General features: G+C 35.9%; 1 protein-coding gene and 1 long non-coding RNA gene across 6 annotated transcripts in view; one reads left to right on the top strand and one right to left on the bottom strand.

Moving 5' to 3' along the window:
• The window catches only part of tab2 (TGF-beta activated kinase 1 (MAP3K7) binding protein 2), a 61,420-nt gene that overhangs the window by 15,304 nt on the left and 29,794 nt on the right, over window positions 1-16,322 (top strand). For all 5 annotated transcript variants that reach the window (XM_077219649.1, XM_077219647.1, XM_077219651.1 and 2 more), the window contains exon 2: window positions 11,599-11,772. In XM_077219649.1, coding sequence (XP_077075764.1) covers window positions 11,671-11,772 — 102 coding nt within the window. In that variant the 5' untranslated portion in view covers window positions 11,599-11,670. The remainder of the gene's footprint in view (window positions 1-11,598; window positions 11,773-16,322) is intronic.
• On the bottom strand, window positions 366-4,198 carry LOC143729741 (uncharacterized). The gene is made up of 3 exons (XR_013200058.1): window positions 4,103-4,198; window positions 3,300-3,549; window positions 366-417 (listed from the first exon to the last, which is right to left on the bottom strand). It is a non-coding gene; the product is annotated as an uncharacterized LOC143729741 (long non-coding RNA).

Genomic DNA, 16,322 nt, shown 5'->3' with positions numbered 1-16,322 from the left:
TTTGGAGCTCTCTGAGAGGATTCTCAGAATCTTTAGGGATACGGGCCCTGGAGTTTTTGGCCATAAGAACAAGTTCTTGTCATCAGACTGCCGCATACAGCTTATCTGCAGTTCCTCTTCCACAACCTTTAGGACCTGACCTACATATGGAAGCTCGTCGTAGGTTACTATCACAAACCTTCCACATAGATCTTGGACACTTTCTTCTTGCCTAGGTGGCTCAGGTGGAGAGCTTGAGGGGTCCTCAGGTTTCTCATAAAGCCCTATACCAACTAAAACTGGTGGGGTGTTTTCTAAGGATGGTGGTGTCATTTCCAGCATCGCCTTTTCTATCTTCTTCCTCTCCCTGTAACCTTTTGATGCAGCCTTCCACTTGGCTGTCTGTTTCTTCCTCTCTCTCTCTGATAGTTCATCTGACTTCATGTATTTGATTGTAGGGCTGGGTATCGTAACAAAATTTTCAATACCAATACCGATACCGATACCTTGACTTCGGTAACGGTTCCTGAACGATACTTTTTTCGATACCAATTTTATGAAAGTTTTAACAATATAACATTACCTAATTTTTATTTTTATTTTTTCAGTTTGTTGACTTTTTACATTCATATTTTGAGTCTGTAAAAAAGCACCAATGCTAAAGTTTTCTATGTTTCCTAATAATTTAACAACATGTATTTACTTCAATGAGCTCATTGTTTCTCCCTTAACTTAATGCATTGTTTAACATTGAAACTGAATGAAAATTAATTGAAATGCATTACACAGTCACCTCTGATAACAGATCACTCTAAATTGTAATTTAGACGCATACATTTTCTGTAAAGCTGCTTTGAAACGATATGTATTGTGAAATAAATTCAAATAAATTAATAAATTCAAATAAATGTGAATTGAATTAAATATAGGCTATTGGAGTGCGGGATATATGCCTCGCACTCAGCACATATGAAGCTTGCGCAAAGCACTGGCAAAAGTAGCCTAATGATTATGGATGTGTCGGGAAACAATAGCAAGGAGATATTTTAATTGTTTATTAATGAACAAGTGTTTACTGAGTGTGTTGGCTGCAAAGATGATTATGGCGATGCTGACTCGTCATTCCTGCAGTAACGTTAGTGAACGCGCGCGCGCCTATGGATTAGGTAATCAAACTATTTATTTCTAATTGTTTCGTTTAATAGTAGACATATTTTGACCGTATATAGGACTATTTCTCATGCCTGTGAGGCAAGTATCCTATACGCTGAGTTTCGGTTCATTTGTGATGCGCTCCAGTTCTTGCAGTCGAAGACGGATTAACTTTCTACTCTCAAGTAGCCTATATTCTGTGCGCTTTTAAGTGCCTTATCAGATTTACAGTGTTTCCAGTCTTGGCAGCAATTATCTTGTCGAAAATATTGCATTGCGTGCTTCTAACATAGGTAGGTACACTTTTGATCATTTCCACATATTTTCTATCCATCTGGGTTGGGACGCTTACACACAAACACACACACACACACACACACACACACACACACAAACACACACTACAGCCTCACGTGCGATGAGCCAAGTCTCTGGGCAGCCGCGTAAACTAGTGTTTTTCCGCCACAGCCAATCATGCTGCATGCTTATTGTTTCACTGACGTTGACGAGATTAACCACTTAGGTACCGAAACTTGGTACCGAAAAACAAGACATGTTTCGATACTCGGTAGTATCGAGGCAATTCGTCGGTACCTAAAAAGTACCGAACTCGGTACTAGTGATCGACCGATATTGATTTTTTTATAACCGATACCGATACAGATTATTTGCATGTGTATGTGCCCGATAACCGATATGCAGAACCGATATTTATTTACTGTTATACTTCTGTTTTTGGCACAATTATTACAACACAAATGAACTGAACAAACCATTTTATTTATAACAATCACTCCCTCCTTGCATACAAAAAAAAACCTTTATATTTATACACAAATAAATAGAGGGGTCTGAGTCCAAAAAATAAAGTGCACTGTTACTAAGTGTCTTTGTTTAAAAATAAAAGCTTTGATGAGGTAAAAAATAAAGCAAAAATAAAAGGAGGGGGGGGGGGGGGTATGTTTATTTGTTTTCATAAATGGTAAACTAATCAAATTACAATAAAAACATTTATATTATTACATTATATAATTTATATCTAAATTATACATATCATTTATAAGCATCAGCAGCAAAAATGTTAACAATAGGCAAAATAAATGTTAAAAGTCTAATGTTTTCATATGGAAAAAATAATTGACAGGGGAGTCATATCACCTTGGCAGAAATGTAATTCATTTTAAACAGTTTTAGAAGGTTTATGTGCCGTTTAATAGGTTTAAACTAAGAGTGAGGAATAATTCACTGGGTAATATTAATTCACTGCATAATATTAGCTGGAATAGCCTATAACATCAGGAAAGTAACAAACAAAACAGCATATACATCATCGCATTTTCCAACTAGTATGTTATTAATTATTATTAATATTTTTGTCGGTCTAGATCATGAAATGCTTTATGACAAAGTGCTGTTTATCTATGCATTTACACATAACTATAACATTAGGCTATACGTTACTCAACCGCGATCGCGCGTGCAGATAATAAATAATTAATTTCCACAAAGCGGTATATTTAGATGTGTATTAGCAAAATAATTGCTATGTAGTAAATGATAATATAATCTAGGGTGTTTAAACAAGATAATCTTGTCAAAAGTTTCATTCAGTGGCCGTGCTTGAGCATTCCTGATCATCAACCCAGTGAGTGCTCAGCAATATGAACGAACTTTTTTTTCGAGACTAATGGTGAGCAAATACAACAGATAGAGAATTAAATTCAGCGCTTTTATTTTTAACATGCAGTTATTCATGTCTGTTTTATTTAATTAATGTAAAGTTACGTCTTTATTGGGGAAGGACATGACGGATAACGCTACGTGGCTCAATGAGTTCGTCTCAATTTTTTAGAACCAAGCTGCATAAATAAACTATATCAGGCATTTATCTCTCAAATCTCATTTCTGCATGCATGTCTGTTATGTTAAATAAAGTTGAATAATTAAAGCAAAGCAAGTAGAACATATACTTTACCTGTGCACAGAGTTGTTATTGACTGATCTCCTCAGACGCGGGCTGTAATGGCGGAATTCTCAAAACGGCCACAAGATGGCGCCGTTTATCGGAAAATACGATATTACAAAACCGATTCCCGATTATGGGAAAATGCTTAAATATCGGGAAAAATATCGGTAAACCGATACATCGGTTGATCACTACTCGGTACCCAGCCCTATTTGATTGTGCCCTTTTGCTTTCTTCTCTGGTAGCTGAAACAAATTATTGTATAATAAACTATTGACATTAGTATACTGTCACTGATTCTGGTGGCCTAACATTACATTTTATGTACTGTTAACTACCTATAGATTTTACCTTTATTTTTTCCTGGCAAGATAGTCAGCTCTTGCTACAGGATCTGCATTGATCTGCTGCCTGTTGCGAGCAGTCTTTTCTTTGCTTGTTAGTGGGGCCATCTAGAAAAAAAGTAAATTTAAACATACACAGAGTTAGAAAAGGAATTGGAAAAAGTAGAATGAATGCTTAATATGCACACATTTCTCTGATAAAAACATAATAATCAAAAAGAAGTAAGCTTAGTCCTCTCTGAAGTAGGATGGAAATTATTGAAATTTAGAAAAAATAAATGGTGAAATGTAGAAAGTTATTTAAAACAAGTAAATGCATATAATGAATGAAAACATTTGCATACAGAAACTACAAATACATGATATGTGTTTTCTATCATTTTAAGCAATCAGTGGCGGTCGCCCCAGATGATGCTCGGTCGCCCCAGATGATGTTTTCAAGCTTAATCAAGTATAACAGGCTAATGCTTAGCTATAGAACCCAAGCTAGCTTCTTCTCACCACATATCACTGACAAATTTACATAAAAAATAAAGATTTGCGTATAAAACTTATTATTTACAGTTTTAGGTTGGTCGCCCCACATGATATCAAAATGTGACTTATACACTGCAGCAGTTTTAAAGAGGATTTGTTTGTAAAAATGAGAGTGACTACTCACCTGCTAGTTGTCTCTGTGGGACCCTCACCATGAGGCTGGCTGATGCAACATCCTCTTTGAGATGATTGTCAAAATAAAAGTCCCTTAATTGTATTTTCTTGATGGTCGCCCCAGATGATATTTCAGACAATGAACATCTTCGGACAAGATTTGTTTGTTTATTATGATTGAAATTTGTGTACAAATGTTTCATAACTTTGTCAATCAATGGAAAACAAGTTTAAAATTATGCCAAATAGGGTAAGGATTATATTTAAATTATTTTAGTTTTATTTAAAACCGGTTGTCAAAACAGAAGTCAAGGCCGGACGGTCACCCCACATGATGTTTTCACACTTCAGGTGGCAGAAAATGGCCAATAAGCCAATTATTTTTAAAGAAATAAGAGTGGGCATATGTACATGGGAGGTGGTAGACATACATGTTATAATTTTATTCATTTGAATGTTTATTAATTGGTAAAAAGTTCAGTCGGACAGAAAAAGTAAGCGTCACGTCTTTGACCCTTTTACCAATATTGCGAATTAATATGCAATTATTTTTTGAGCTCTTTATTTTATGTATTATTTAACAAAGACTAGGCTAACTATAAATCATTGTATAGTCGGGATGGGAATCTTTAAGCACCTCATGGTCCGATTCTGGGTGTTACGATCCGATTCCAACACGATTCTTGATCTTTTTTTTTCTTATCAATTAATCTCATTAATAAAACTTAATCTTTTTTTATTTAATTACATGTGTAATAAGTGCTTTTTAAATAATTAGACATTATAAATAAATAATAAAATAAGTAAATAATAAAGAGGAACAAAAAAATGACAAGCAATAAACAAAGACTGCTTTCAGTATATATGCTATCTGAACTTGTTCCATTCAAGAGCTTTGAGTGATTTTTCTCTCTCATCTTTACTGTTGTTGGATTAGACAGTGGGAGATCTAATCAGCTGCATTCACACTAATGCACAGGTCTCTTTTGAAATATAAGATGTGGTTTGTCCTGTCGGTTTAATCCCTTAACGGGTTAGTTCGTCCATTTAAGACATGAAGTTGTATGCAATCCTTACCAGCACTATAGTGCATACACACTGACCCACTCTGTAGTCACCTCCCTGGTCAGAGTTTTGGCCGCTGGAAGTTTTTCAAGAAAGTACTCCCGGTTACTTTCTGGGGCCTCAAAACTGTGCGTTTTTACGTGAAAAAATTATTTGCGTTTCAAAGCTTGATTAATTTACCACACAAAAAACACGCCAGACAAAATTCATACCTCAGTTTTAATCGGCACTATTTTCTATCCATTTCTATCAATCCGCGCTGCTGTCAACGTCAACAGTACCTCAATTTTGTGTGTGTGTTCAATCAAATAGTTTTCTCAGCAAATTGTACCTATATCCCTAAAAAATGTTTTTATATTAGACAACTTTTCATGTGTTTTCCACTGGAGTCTAAACATCAGCTTGTTTACCGTATAGTTTAGACATGGGATCATAAAGTAAATAGAGCTTACCTGTGGTACTGGTACAGCAAAACTCTTTAAAATCTGTTTTTTTCTTTTCTCCTCCTTGGTTGGGTATGTAATCATACTGCACACACGATACTCCTTGATTCTGGATATTTTAGCTCCCGCAGAGTAGCCGATGGCAACCAGCCAAAGCTGTCTCGTAGCTATATCCGAAACAGGAAAACGATGGAATCTGAACGGTGATCCCGGCACATTCTTGTGGTCACAGCCTGGGAATTTACAAGTTCGCACCATTGTTCATTTTTTTTACTTTTTACGTCGTTGTCAATCGATTGTGTAAACACTATGGGAACAGCTGATCGGAATGTGCGCACTGTTGACGTTGACAGCAGCGCGGATTGATAGAAATGGAAAGAAAATAGTGCCGATTAAAACTGAGGTATAAATTTTGTCTGGCGTGTTTTTTGTGTGGTAAATTAATCAAGCTTTGAAACGCAAATAATTTTTTCACGTAAAAACGCACAGTTTTGAGGCCCCGGAAAGTAACCGGGAGCACTTTCTTGAAAAACTTCCAGCGGCCAGAACTCTGACCAGGGAGGTGACTACAGAGTGGGTCAGTGTGTGTGCACTATAGTGCTGGTAAGGATTGCAAACAACTTCATGTCTTAAATGGGCGAACTAACCCTTTAAGACATAACCGATGGTGTTTACATTAATTTCGCGTTAAAAAAGCATTTTGAGATGCAAGTACATTTAACTACGTACTTAGACACAGACGGGGACGCTCAGAGATGCATGTGCGAGTGCTCTTCACAAAGCGTTTGACTATTTGAAATCAAAAGCAGCCTTCTGTCCGAACTCAGACAACAAATTAATATTCATGAACCCAGCAGCTCATCAATCCTTAATGCGGTTTATATTGTTATTAGTTAGTAGTAGAATTCGTAGTTGTGTTATCTTATCAGCATTATAGTCTATTTTTTTAACATAAACACTGAATGACCAACATTATCTTAGATCAGTTAAAGTCAGTTAAATATGCATTCATACGTTTTCGTTCATACATGGTTACCAAGTTTTAATTCTAATTACTAAAGTTCTATCATTAAATAATGCTTGATTATTTGCACTCAGCTAAACCACTGTGTGCAAAACATACATACCAAATACAGTGCAAAAAACGTTTGGATCATCTTCACGACTTCTTTCAAACTTATTTGATTAAAACTCAAGTTGTACAAGTTGAAAGGTATATTGATTCATTAATGTCAGAATGTTGAACAAGTGAAACACAAAAATATTTAAAAACAAGTGGTTTAAGGAATAATTGGAAATAAAGAACATTAAATAAAGGAAACAGAAACTTGTTACGTTTCAAATGGATGATTTTCCTCATCACACACATGGCCATTAGAATACTTGTTTTGAAGTACTAAAACAATAGGCTCCGTGTGCATTGTGCATTATTTTCCAAACCAAACACTTGGCTTGGTTAATAAAGGATAAAATTAATCAAATTGTTTTTGGTAAAATTATAGTTTTCTCAAAGGGATCAATTTTTTTTATTAAAAAAAAACTGAATCAGATCTAAGGACTTCACTAAGCAAGAGGCCTTTGATAGTCAATATAATGGTTCATACAAAATTGTGTTTTTACGTTTGTTTTTGTATTCTTCACACTTCAAGAGAATTTTTTTTTTTAAATTAAATCCAATTTTTTCAAACCAGCTGTTCAGATTGGTTGACTTTATCAATAGATATTTCTCTATTGGTTATGTACAAATGTACCTGACAATTGTCAGACAACAGTGTAGGAATGGGTGGCATATGTACTGCTTAATGCTGTCACTGCAGATATTAGAGTTAAGGAAGGAATATGAACACATGGAAAAAGTGGTGACAGGTAACCTGCTAACTTCAGATTGTTTGAACATTTGACTTGCTCTAAACTTGAAGACATGCACACCTGATGAAAGGTGCATGTACTGTAGTCAACACAAACATTGCTCAAAGCAGTTGTTTTGCATTTTGAACTCCATTTGTTTTTGCACACCAGACCTTTTTGTGATAAGCTCATGGATAGCAGAGAGAGAGAGAAAAAAAAACTATGCTAAATGCATATAATAAAATATAACATGGTTCATTTGACACCATTCGGTGCCATTATATGAACAAGCGCAAGCCAGACATTTTTGTTGTTGGTGGACAAGTTCAAGGAAATTGCACAATTGTGTGGACTTTTCCACTGAAATTTCCACTAAGGTAAAAGTGGTTTGAACATGTGCAAGTTGCGGCAGATGAATACTTCAGTAGGTAGGCCTAGTTTATGTCTTTGATTTAAATATCTCTGTGAATGTCAGATAATCATTCTTACATTTTGTCTTAAATGGTGAATTATTCCTTTTGTTATGAAGTTAGCAGTTTTTGGCGAGTAACCAAGTTTTATTTACTTGCCACAGCTTTACCACATTTACTCACCAAACATAAATGTTTTTCTCTGAATTTGCTCATGTTTGGCTTATTTTTCAGTGTTAGCCTATTTTTGGACCTGGGCTACATCACAGATTTTGGGATGCGCTTATATGTTTTGTTCAGTCTTGTTGTGTTGTTCGTTCATTGTGTGGGTGTGGCAGACAGCGCAGCTCTCCACTGGAGTCTTGTTAAGGCAGTGGCTCATTTCGTTGAGCTGTGGCTTTGCCGAGGGCGATGAATATGTTCTCTGTGTGTCTCAAACAACCAAGCATTAGAAGCACTATATAAAAATTGTGTTTTGCAACTCTAAAATGGCCTCTTTAGCCTTGGGGTAGAAAATGGAATATTTCCTATTGAGCAACGAGTGAATTGACTTTTCTTTCATTTTCCAAAACAGATTGCACAACAGATGTATACAATATCTAAGGCAGTGAAATAGTCTCTGGGCTAATAGCTGAAATTAGTTTGGGCGTTTAAACAGTGTGAAATGGTGGAAGCTCCACCGAAAACCCTACTTTCCCAAATGCATAGGAGGTTAATCATAGTTTTTCAATAGAAGTTATCAATTGGGTGCCAATTTAATAGCTAATATTCTGCATCAGTCACTAAGTAAGCTTATTGAAGATAAATAAACAGCCATACAATCATACAATACAATCATAACAAAGAAATAAATTACAAGCAATAATAAGACAAAGAAATAAATCAGAATAAATAAAAAAATTAAATAAAGAGTGCTTTCAGTGTTTCTGGAAGTTTTTCTTTCAGACTAAAATATGAGAGTAGTGGGACCAGCACCGGGGAAGAAGAGCAGACAGAAACTTAAGTGCTGTTACTAGGGGTGTAACGATATTCAAACCGAACTGAAAAAACGCGATTCAGAACCCATGATATGTATCGTGATACTCTCATGGCGTGCCGAACATGCCCCGCCCCCTGCTACCCCGACCCGGCCCTTGCTCATTCAATCTTATGTGTACACAACAAAATCAGTTTTGTAGCCTAACCACCATTAACACCATATAATAGCAAGCTCCGTGTTTTTTACTTTCGATAATAAGCAAGGTGTAATCTTTCAAATTCTGTCTATTTGATCACGAAATTCAAACAATAAATGCCGTTTTGGCGCTTTGATGTGTCGTGACAGATCACTGTACTAGGCTCCTCATTGCAAGCGGCAGCGCGGAGCGTGAGTAAACTCGATCATCTCTTCCTCAGTTACAGAATAAACATGAATGGACACCTGAAGGTAGTGCTGGGCGGTTTGACCAAAAAATGATATCACGTTTTTTTTTTTTTTCAAAATTATGCCGGTTTTCCGGTTTATGGCGGGTTTTTTTTCATGCATAATCAGGTGTTCAAAGCATTTTCTACTGGTTGAGAGATGAATTACTGCAGTAAATTGACTTAGGATGGTCTATCTTACTGTCATTAGTGAATATTGTAGAATAATTCCACACTAGTAATACAGGTTTGCATGGCCCTAGAACACTATACTGTTGTTTACAAATAAGAGCCAGTCATGATTCTAATCAAGTGAGGAATCATAGTGCAAAGACAGTTGCAGTCAAAATACAGAACTTTTATTTTACTGTGCAAATTTCACTTTTTTTTTACAAAAACCAATACAAAAAGTAGAACAACTTTCAAGTAAATCTTAAAAGGAAATAAAAAACAAGTGACTTAGTGAAGTGACAATTTGCATTAATATGGGCTTTGAGGTATATTCACATTCAAATAAATAGTATAAGTGAACAGCATGCAAAGGCAACTTGCATAAATAAAAAAGGTGTGCAACTTGCATTAGTTCAAGCCCAGTTACATTACACATGCCAGGGAACTACACTAACATTTTCCACTGGTGGCACTTGCGCTACTAACTTTTTCAGTTACTAGCGCAAAACATGATTTGGTCGCACAAATTATTTATATAGTAAGCCGCTCTGGATAATAATGACCAATAGTGAAACTGTATTGCATACAGATGTGCTTTTTATTTTACTCTCCATCTTTTAAAACACATGCCTTCTTGTTTTCTTTAAAAATGGTTGGGATAGATTTACTGCAATAGAAAATACAGTAGCCTACACAATAAAGTGCTAAATTAATTTATTTTGGATTTCACCATGCTATGGTTGGCACAGATGGGCAGACTTCTGAACTCTTAAGGAAAAGTAAAATAAATATAATATGTCATTGTGAAGCTTCAATGATTCGTGTTTGAATTGTTTTTACGCAGTTACAAATTTGGACAGTCCTGCAATTGAAGGCCCACAGAATTTACAGTAGGGCTGCACGATATTGGTAAAAAAATGACATTGCGATATTTGATTTTTCTGCGATATATATTGCGATATAAAAACAATTTCACCAGATGACTTGAATAGCTCTACTTGGAAAGAATGAATCATTCTAGAATGACTCTTGAGTTCAGTGTTGGACAGATCAGTTGTTATTTTAACCATTCATTAAAGTGAATCGGTTCAAAGGAGTCAGTTCGCGAATTGGACGTGTCATTAACGGACCACGGCACACGTTGTGTGATTATCCAGGCAGTTTAGGACATCGCACAAGATTTGTCTCAACACAGAAAACATTTCATTACCAGATAGATTTTTTGTTTTGTTTATTGAAAGAGTGGTTTATGCCATCTGAATGTGTGGAAAGCTTTTCAGAGAAGATGAGGCAACGTTATTTTAGCACAATTCACAACCAGTGGTAGTTCAGAAAAAAAAAAACTTCGGTCTTCCGACCTTTTACCATCGTGTATTCTCAAAGATATTCAGTCAACTCAATTCATTATTATGAGCGAGGGAGGGAGAGAGAGCGCGCGCGCGACTGGGGCTTTCACTCTCTCTGCTCGTTCTCTCAGTTAAACAAGCGCGAATCCGCGAAGCCAACTTGATGTGTTGAATGCTCAGAGCGCGTTATAAAACGTATTCTTAAAATACACATTTCTGTTTTAATAAATGCTCATAGTAAATCATAGCATATTGCCTAAAACATTAGGTAGGTAAAAAAATAATCAAACGGTGATACATTTGTGACCCATTAAAAATTAGGGTCGCAATGGCATTTCAAAAGGTCGCATATGCGACCATTTTGGTCGCAGTGTAGTTCCCTGCATGCTTGAAGCCGCCTTTTTCGACTGTATTAATCGGGACCATGTCTTTGGCTATGTGGCTAGTGATAGTGTTTGTAATCTCGATCCACCGTTTGCTTTTTCTGACGTAGTAAGTCCCGCTAGCAAACGCGTCTTTAAGTGACATTTGGCTCGACTTTTCTTTTGCTTTCCCCGTGTTACCTGCTGATGTGGAGGGCGCTGAGTCCGCTGACTTTAATTTCATACATTCTTGATATTACAAGACGTGCTTGCGGCTAAGGTGCTGGAGCAAATTGCTTGTGTTTCCGCCTTTGGCGCCAATTTTAGCCCGACAGCACTGGTTGTTTGGTCGACGTTATATATAATATATTGGACTACATCTGTCGCATATTTCCAGTGCTTTTCATTTGTTTAGTCAGTCTCACAAATATGCATTTCTGTCTTCTCTCTTTAATTGCAGAAGATGCTAAGATAGTGGGTGAGCGACGCATGCGTGCTGAGGTCAATTCCGTTCTGTTTTGGCAGTAGACGAATGGCACAGGGAAACCAGGAGATTGACAACCAGGTTCTGCACCACCTGCGGCAAAAGTTTCCAGAAGTTCCAGAGGACGTGGTGTCTGATTGTGTACTACAAGTGAGTTAGACATGCTCCATTTCCCCATCCATGTCCTGTGTGCGAATTATTCAAGGATTATTATCAAATGTGTTTCTGTAAGCCTAAGTAGGGATGCAACGATACCATTTTTTTCAGAATCGATCCGATCCGATATAAAAAATTCTGAGTATCAACTAGGGCTGGGCGATAAAACGATAATTATCGTGATATGATTTTTCTGGATAAAACAATATCAAGAGTTCGATAAATGTTCGATAATGTTTATGCGCCAAAAGCGGAACGAAACTCATTTGAGCCACATGGACCATTTATCCGCTCTGCTCAAAGTCCAAACGGCAGCGCAGCGCGAGCTCACTAGAGCAGACGCGTTTACTCTGATCGGTCTCGCTCACGAGATCCAGTTAGAAGTGCATGAATTCAGCAAAGAACACAAATGTCTCAGTGATTTATACCAGTTTAAAGGCAGATGAAACAGCACTGACAAACAGGAGAAACACTGTGCGCAACGATACAGTCAGCTTTTCCGTCTACAAATTCCCATCATTTACCATGGATTTACTGTAACGTTAGCCTGGTAATATTAACTGCACCATGAAATGTGGGATATACATATTGAATTGTATTATATTATTAATGTAGACAATGTATTAAATGACTAATGGAATATAATTACAGTATTTAATAATGTATTTAGGCTACTGTTTTTCATACAAATACCATAGAAACCATAAAGTTACATTTTGCCATGATATTGAGGTGCTATAGGCTATGCCTGGTTTTATCTGTGGTTATCATGATCTAAATGCATGATACTGGAAGACCAATGGTTAATTTTAATAAAACTCAAAGTCAGAATATTACATTTTACCAAATAAAATTGAGTGTTTTTTTTTTAACAGATGTTACTGTTTTTGTTAATGAACATAAATTTAACATTGTAAATCTGCATCCTAACTCAAGCTAATACTACTGTCAACTCACTGTCAAATATGCGTTTAGAGACAAAACATGTAATATTAATATGCAGCCTGCACTGCAAACTGCTGAAGATACGTGCTATCAAAGTCAGGCAACACAAACCTGTTTCAAGACTTGAAACAATATCCCCCATTAGCACATGCAGAAACTAAGAAATACATTTTTCTATTAAGATATTTATTTTAAGGAAAAATGACAAATGTTTGAATGTTCTACCTGAGATTTGTGAAATGTTCTGACAATAAAGAGTAGTTTAAAACCACAATTAACGCTCTGGTTTCTACAACTTTGACTTAGGAGCCTTTAAACTTGAAAGAAATAAAAATGTGACATTTATCGTGATAATTATCGATATCGACTGATATAAAACACTTATTGTGATAATTTTTTTTGCCCATATCGCCCAGCCCTATTATCAACCGTTTTTTTCAAATCAAGTAGAATTTATTCAACTCTCTGTGTTGAACTGATAATCACTCTTTTGTGTGTTAAACACAATCTACTTAATACAGACAACTTCATTATAAAGAAAAACAACAAATCAAAAAAATATATGATCATAATCTATGACAAAAATGCTATTATAACTAAATTAGTGGATAATTCAGCAGTAATATTTAGTCTAGGAAAATCATGAGTGCACAATAATTGTATAAAATCTAAACATTTAAGTGAAAAAACATTTAGTGGGGAACAAATAAGAGACTATAAGTGTAACACTAAATCTGTTAAAACGTTACACATTGCTCTTTGTATTATTGTAAAATACATTCATGAAAAACAAGATAACAAAAATCAAAAAGATAAATTATTTTATATATGGCTATAGGCTACTATAAAATTGAGACATGTTTTAAATGTATAGCACAGCTGTTTGAGGCAGCAACATATGATAGATAGAACAGAACAAGAAAGGCTATTAATAATCTTTCATTGTGTCATTGTATTATGATACGTTTATGCGCATCCCGAGCGCAGAATGATGTGCTTGAAGCAACATGGAGTCGCAGCGCGTCGAGTCCGCATTGTTCAAAACATAAAGGAAATACCTATTGATGCGTAGTGTATTATACAGTATCTATCTATGCAATAGTTTATTCAGCGTTTTCTTTTAACAGTTTTAAATTTCAGTTACTGTGCGCGTGAAGAACAGTTATAGTGCTCTGACTCTACTTTAGTGTTGCGAATCAACAGACACCCGGTAGAAAGTAACATGAATAAGTTACAGCAATAAAGTCCAACAATATAAAGTTGTTTTATGCGAAACCATAGACGTTTATCTACAGATCAAGTATAATAATAGTAACATTGAATCATCTTGGAGAGAGTTTCATTGTGTTGACTGTAGGACTGGGACAACGCGTCGACATTATCGATTACTTCGAAGCATAATATATTCGACGCATAATATGCGCGTATAAGCAACACGAGTGGCTCCTCAGACTATCAGAAGTGCAAGGCGGCACGCACTCATTCCTCTAAAGTACACACACACACACACACACACACACACACACACACACACACACAACCCACAGAAAAATGAACCATAACACACAAAAATTATGCCAAACTGTCCGTATTGTCGAGTGTCCTCATAAGAGCAGTCTTAAATTAGTAAATAAAGTATTTTATTTTAAAGAGTAAATTACTCACTCAGACCCGGAGCCAGGATGATTATTATACCGGAAGCCTAATAATCATGAATGCACTCCGCTATCTTTTAAAGGGGCATTCGCCAACTCTAGCTATTCCTTCACTGATTTTCACTTTTGTTGTCGCATGTTTTCTCAGCGAGCTCCCCCTACAGCTGTGAGGCGTATATTTCACAACAATGTCATAAGAAAACTCACTTGCGGCACCCTCCTCCCCCTTTCTACCGCTGCTCATGTGCATTTGCTGTTATCGGAGCCACCCAACTTTATCGTGTGGAGCCATGTCTACCGAAGTGGGTAATACATCATACACATTGAGGGCGGCGTGTGTGTTTATGTTGAATAGCCGTAAAGCAGTTTGTGTTTCTCGCTCGTTCTCGCTTCTCACGAGACTTCATATTTCCAACTTACCGGGACGTTAATCCTCATGTTGCAAGGTTGGTTTTCCGCCTGGGAATGCTGGGGGGAGCGGGGAAAGTCACCATTCCCACCAGAACAGGTTATTAAACCATCCAAATGATTTCTAAACGGTTTTATTAAGTTTAAATAGTTGTCGAATGCTCCTTTAACACATCTCCGGCGAACGGGTTCTTCGCGCAAAAGGAAAAAATCTCATGAAGCGCAGTGAAATGCAGCGACCTGTGGCGTTTCCTGATGGATTGAGGTTGTTTCTTAACTTCATTTTATGCGTGCAATTCACACGAGCTCTAAGTGCGTGCGAGACTGCTGCAAGTATGCGCTTATAGCTGGGTCAATGACGTGACGCCTACATTTTCTTTCCGATTGCATTTGTTCAGGTAAAAACGGGTTTAAATGCATAAAAAGATACTGTATATTTGTAGTACCTCTCCCATGTATGTACTCACTTTAACTTTTAAAAAAACATAGTTATTTGTAACTTTTTTTGATATTTTAAGTGTCAAAATATCATGTGGTGCGACCGTCCGGTCCTAACTTCTGTTTTGAAAACGTCTTTGAAATTACTCTAAATTTATTAGAGCATGATTTCCAAAGTGTTTTGTAATTCTGTAAAAAAAAAAATCAAAGCATTTGTAGTTATATTTCCATCATAATATACAAACAAACTTTGTCCGATGATGTCCATTTTTTGAAATATCATGTGGTGCGACCATCAAGGAACTACCATTTTGGGACTTTTATGTTGAAAACTATTCAAACACAGGAAGTTACATCATATTCCAAATTTACCAAGGACCCATGGAACCCACAAGCAGGTTTGTAAAAAATATAAACCTTTGTAATGGTTGGTATGCAGTTACCAAAGTTGGATGTCATGTGGTTTGACCTTAAAAAAAATTAATATTAAAGTTATTTCTACAAATATATATTTTTATTCAAAATTTTGTTTTGACCTTTTGTGGAAAGCTAGCTTGTTTTGTTTAGGTGACCAATTCTGTGCCTGTAAATTTTGACTGAATTTGAAAATATCATGTGGTTTGACCAAATATCATGTGGTGTGACCACTGCAGACTGTTTTTCATGATAGATATATGTCCTAGATTGGCAGGTTTTGTGCTTTTATATTCAATTGATGGTTTATATACAAAAAGTACTTTAATTTAGTATAATGTGGAATAGATTTTTATGCAATTTGGTATTTTTTTTTATATTTCAGGTGGTTTATGTTTACTCTTTGTACAATATGAGAAAAATGCAACAAAAAAAGTTATAGCATGTAATTTTAGTTTAGTAATTATGCATTTATTAGTAATTTATTTATTATTGCCTTTTTATTTATTTAAAACTATTTTGATCTATTTTACCAGATGCCAATGCCAAGTGAAGTAAAAATTCTGACCCTGCAGGAAGAGTGGAGTACCTTGCTAGCATAAGAGTGAAATATTATTACAGTTTAAAATAGCTGGTTTCTATGTGAATATATATATATATATATATAGTAAACTGTAATTTATT

The sequence above is a fragment of the Siphateles boraxobius genome, unplaced genomic scaffold (genome assembly GCF_051911475.1).
Source record: "Siphateles boraxobius isolate OS27281-9 unplaced genomic scaffold, OSU_SipBor_1 8, whole genome shotgun sequence".
NCBI classification, from domain to species: domain Eukaryota; kingdom Metazoa; phylum Chordata; class Actinopteri; order Cypriniformes; family Leuciscidae; genus Siphateles; species Siphateles boraxobius.
Note: the sequence above shows the minus strand (reverse complement) of the source record. Positions and strands in the feature narration are given on the sequence as shown.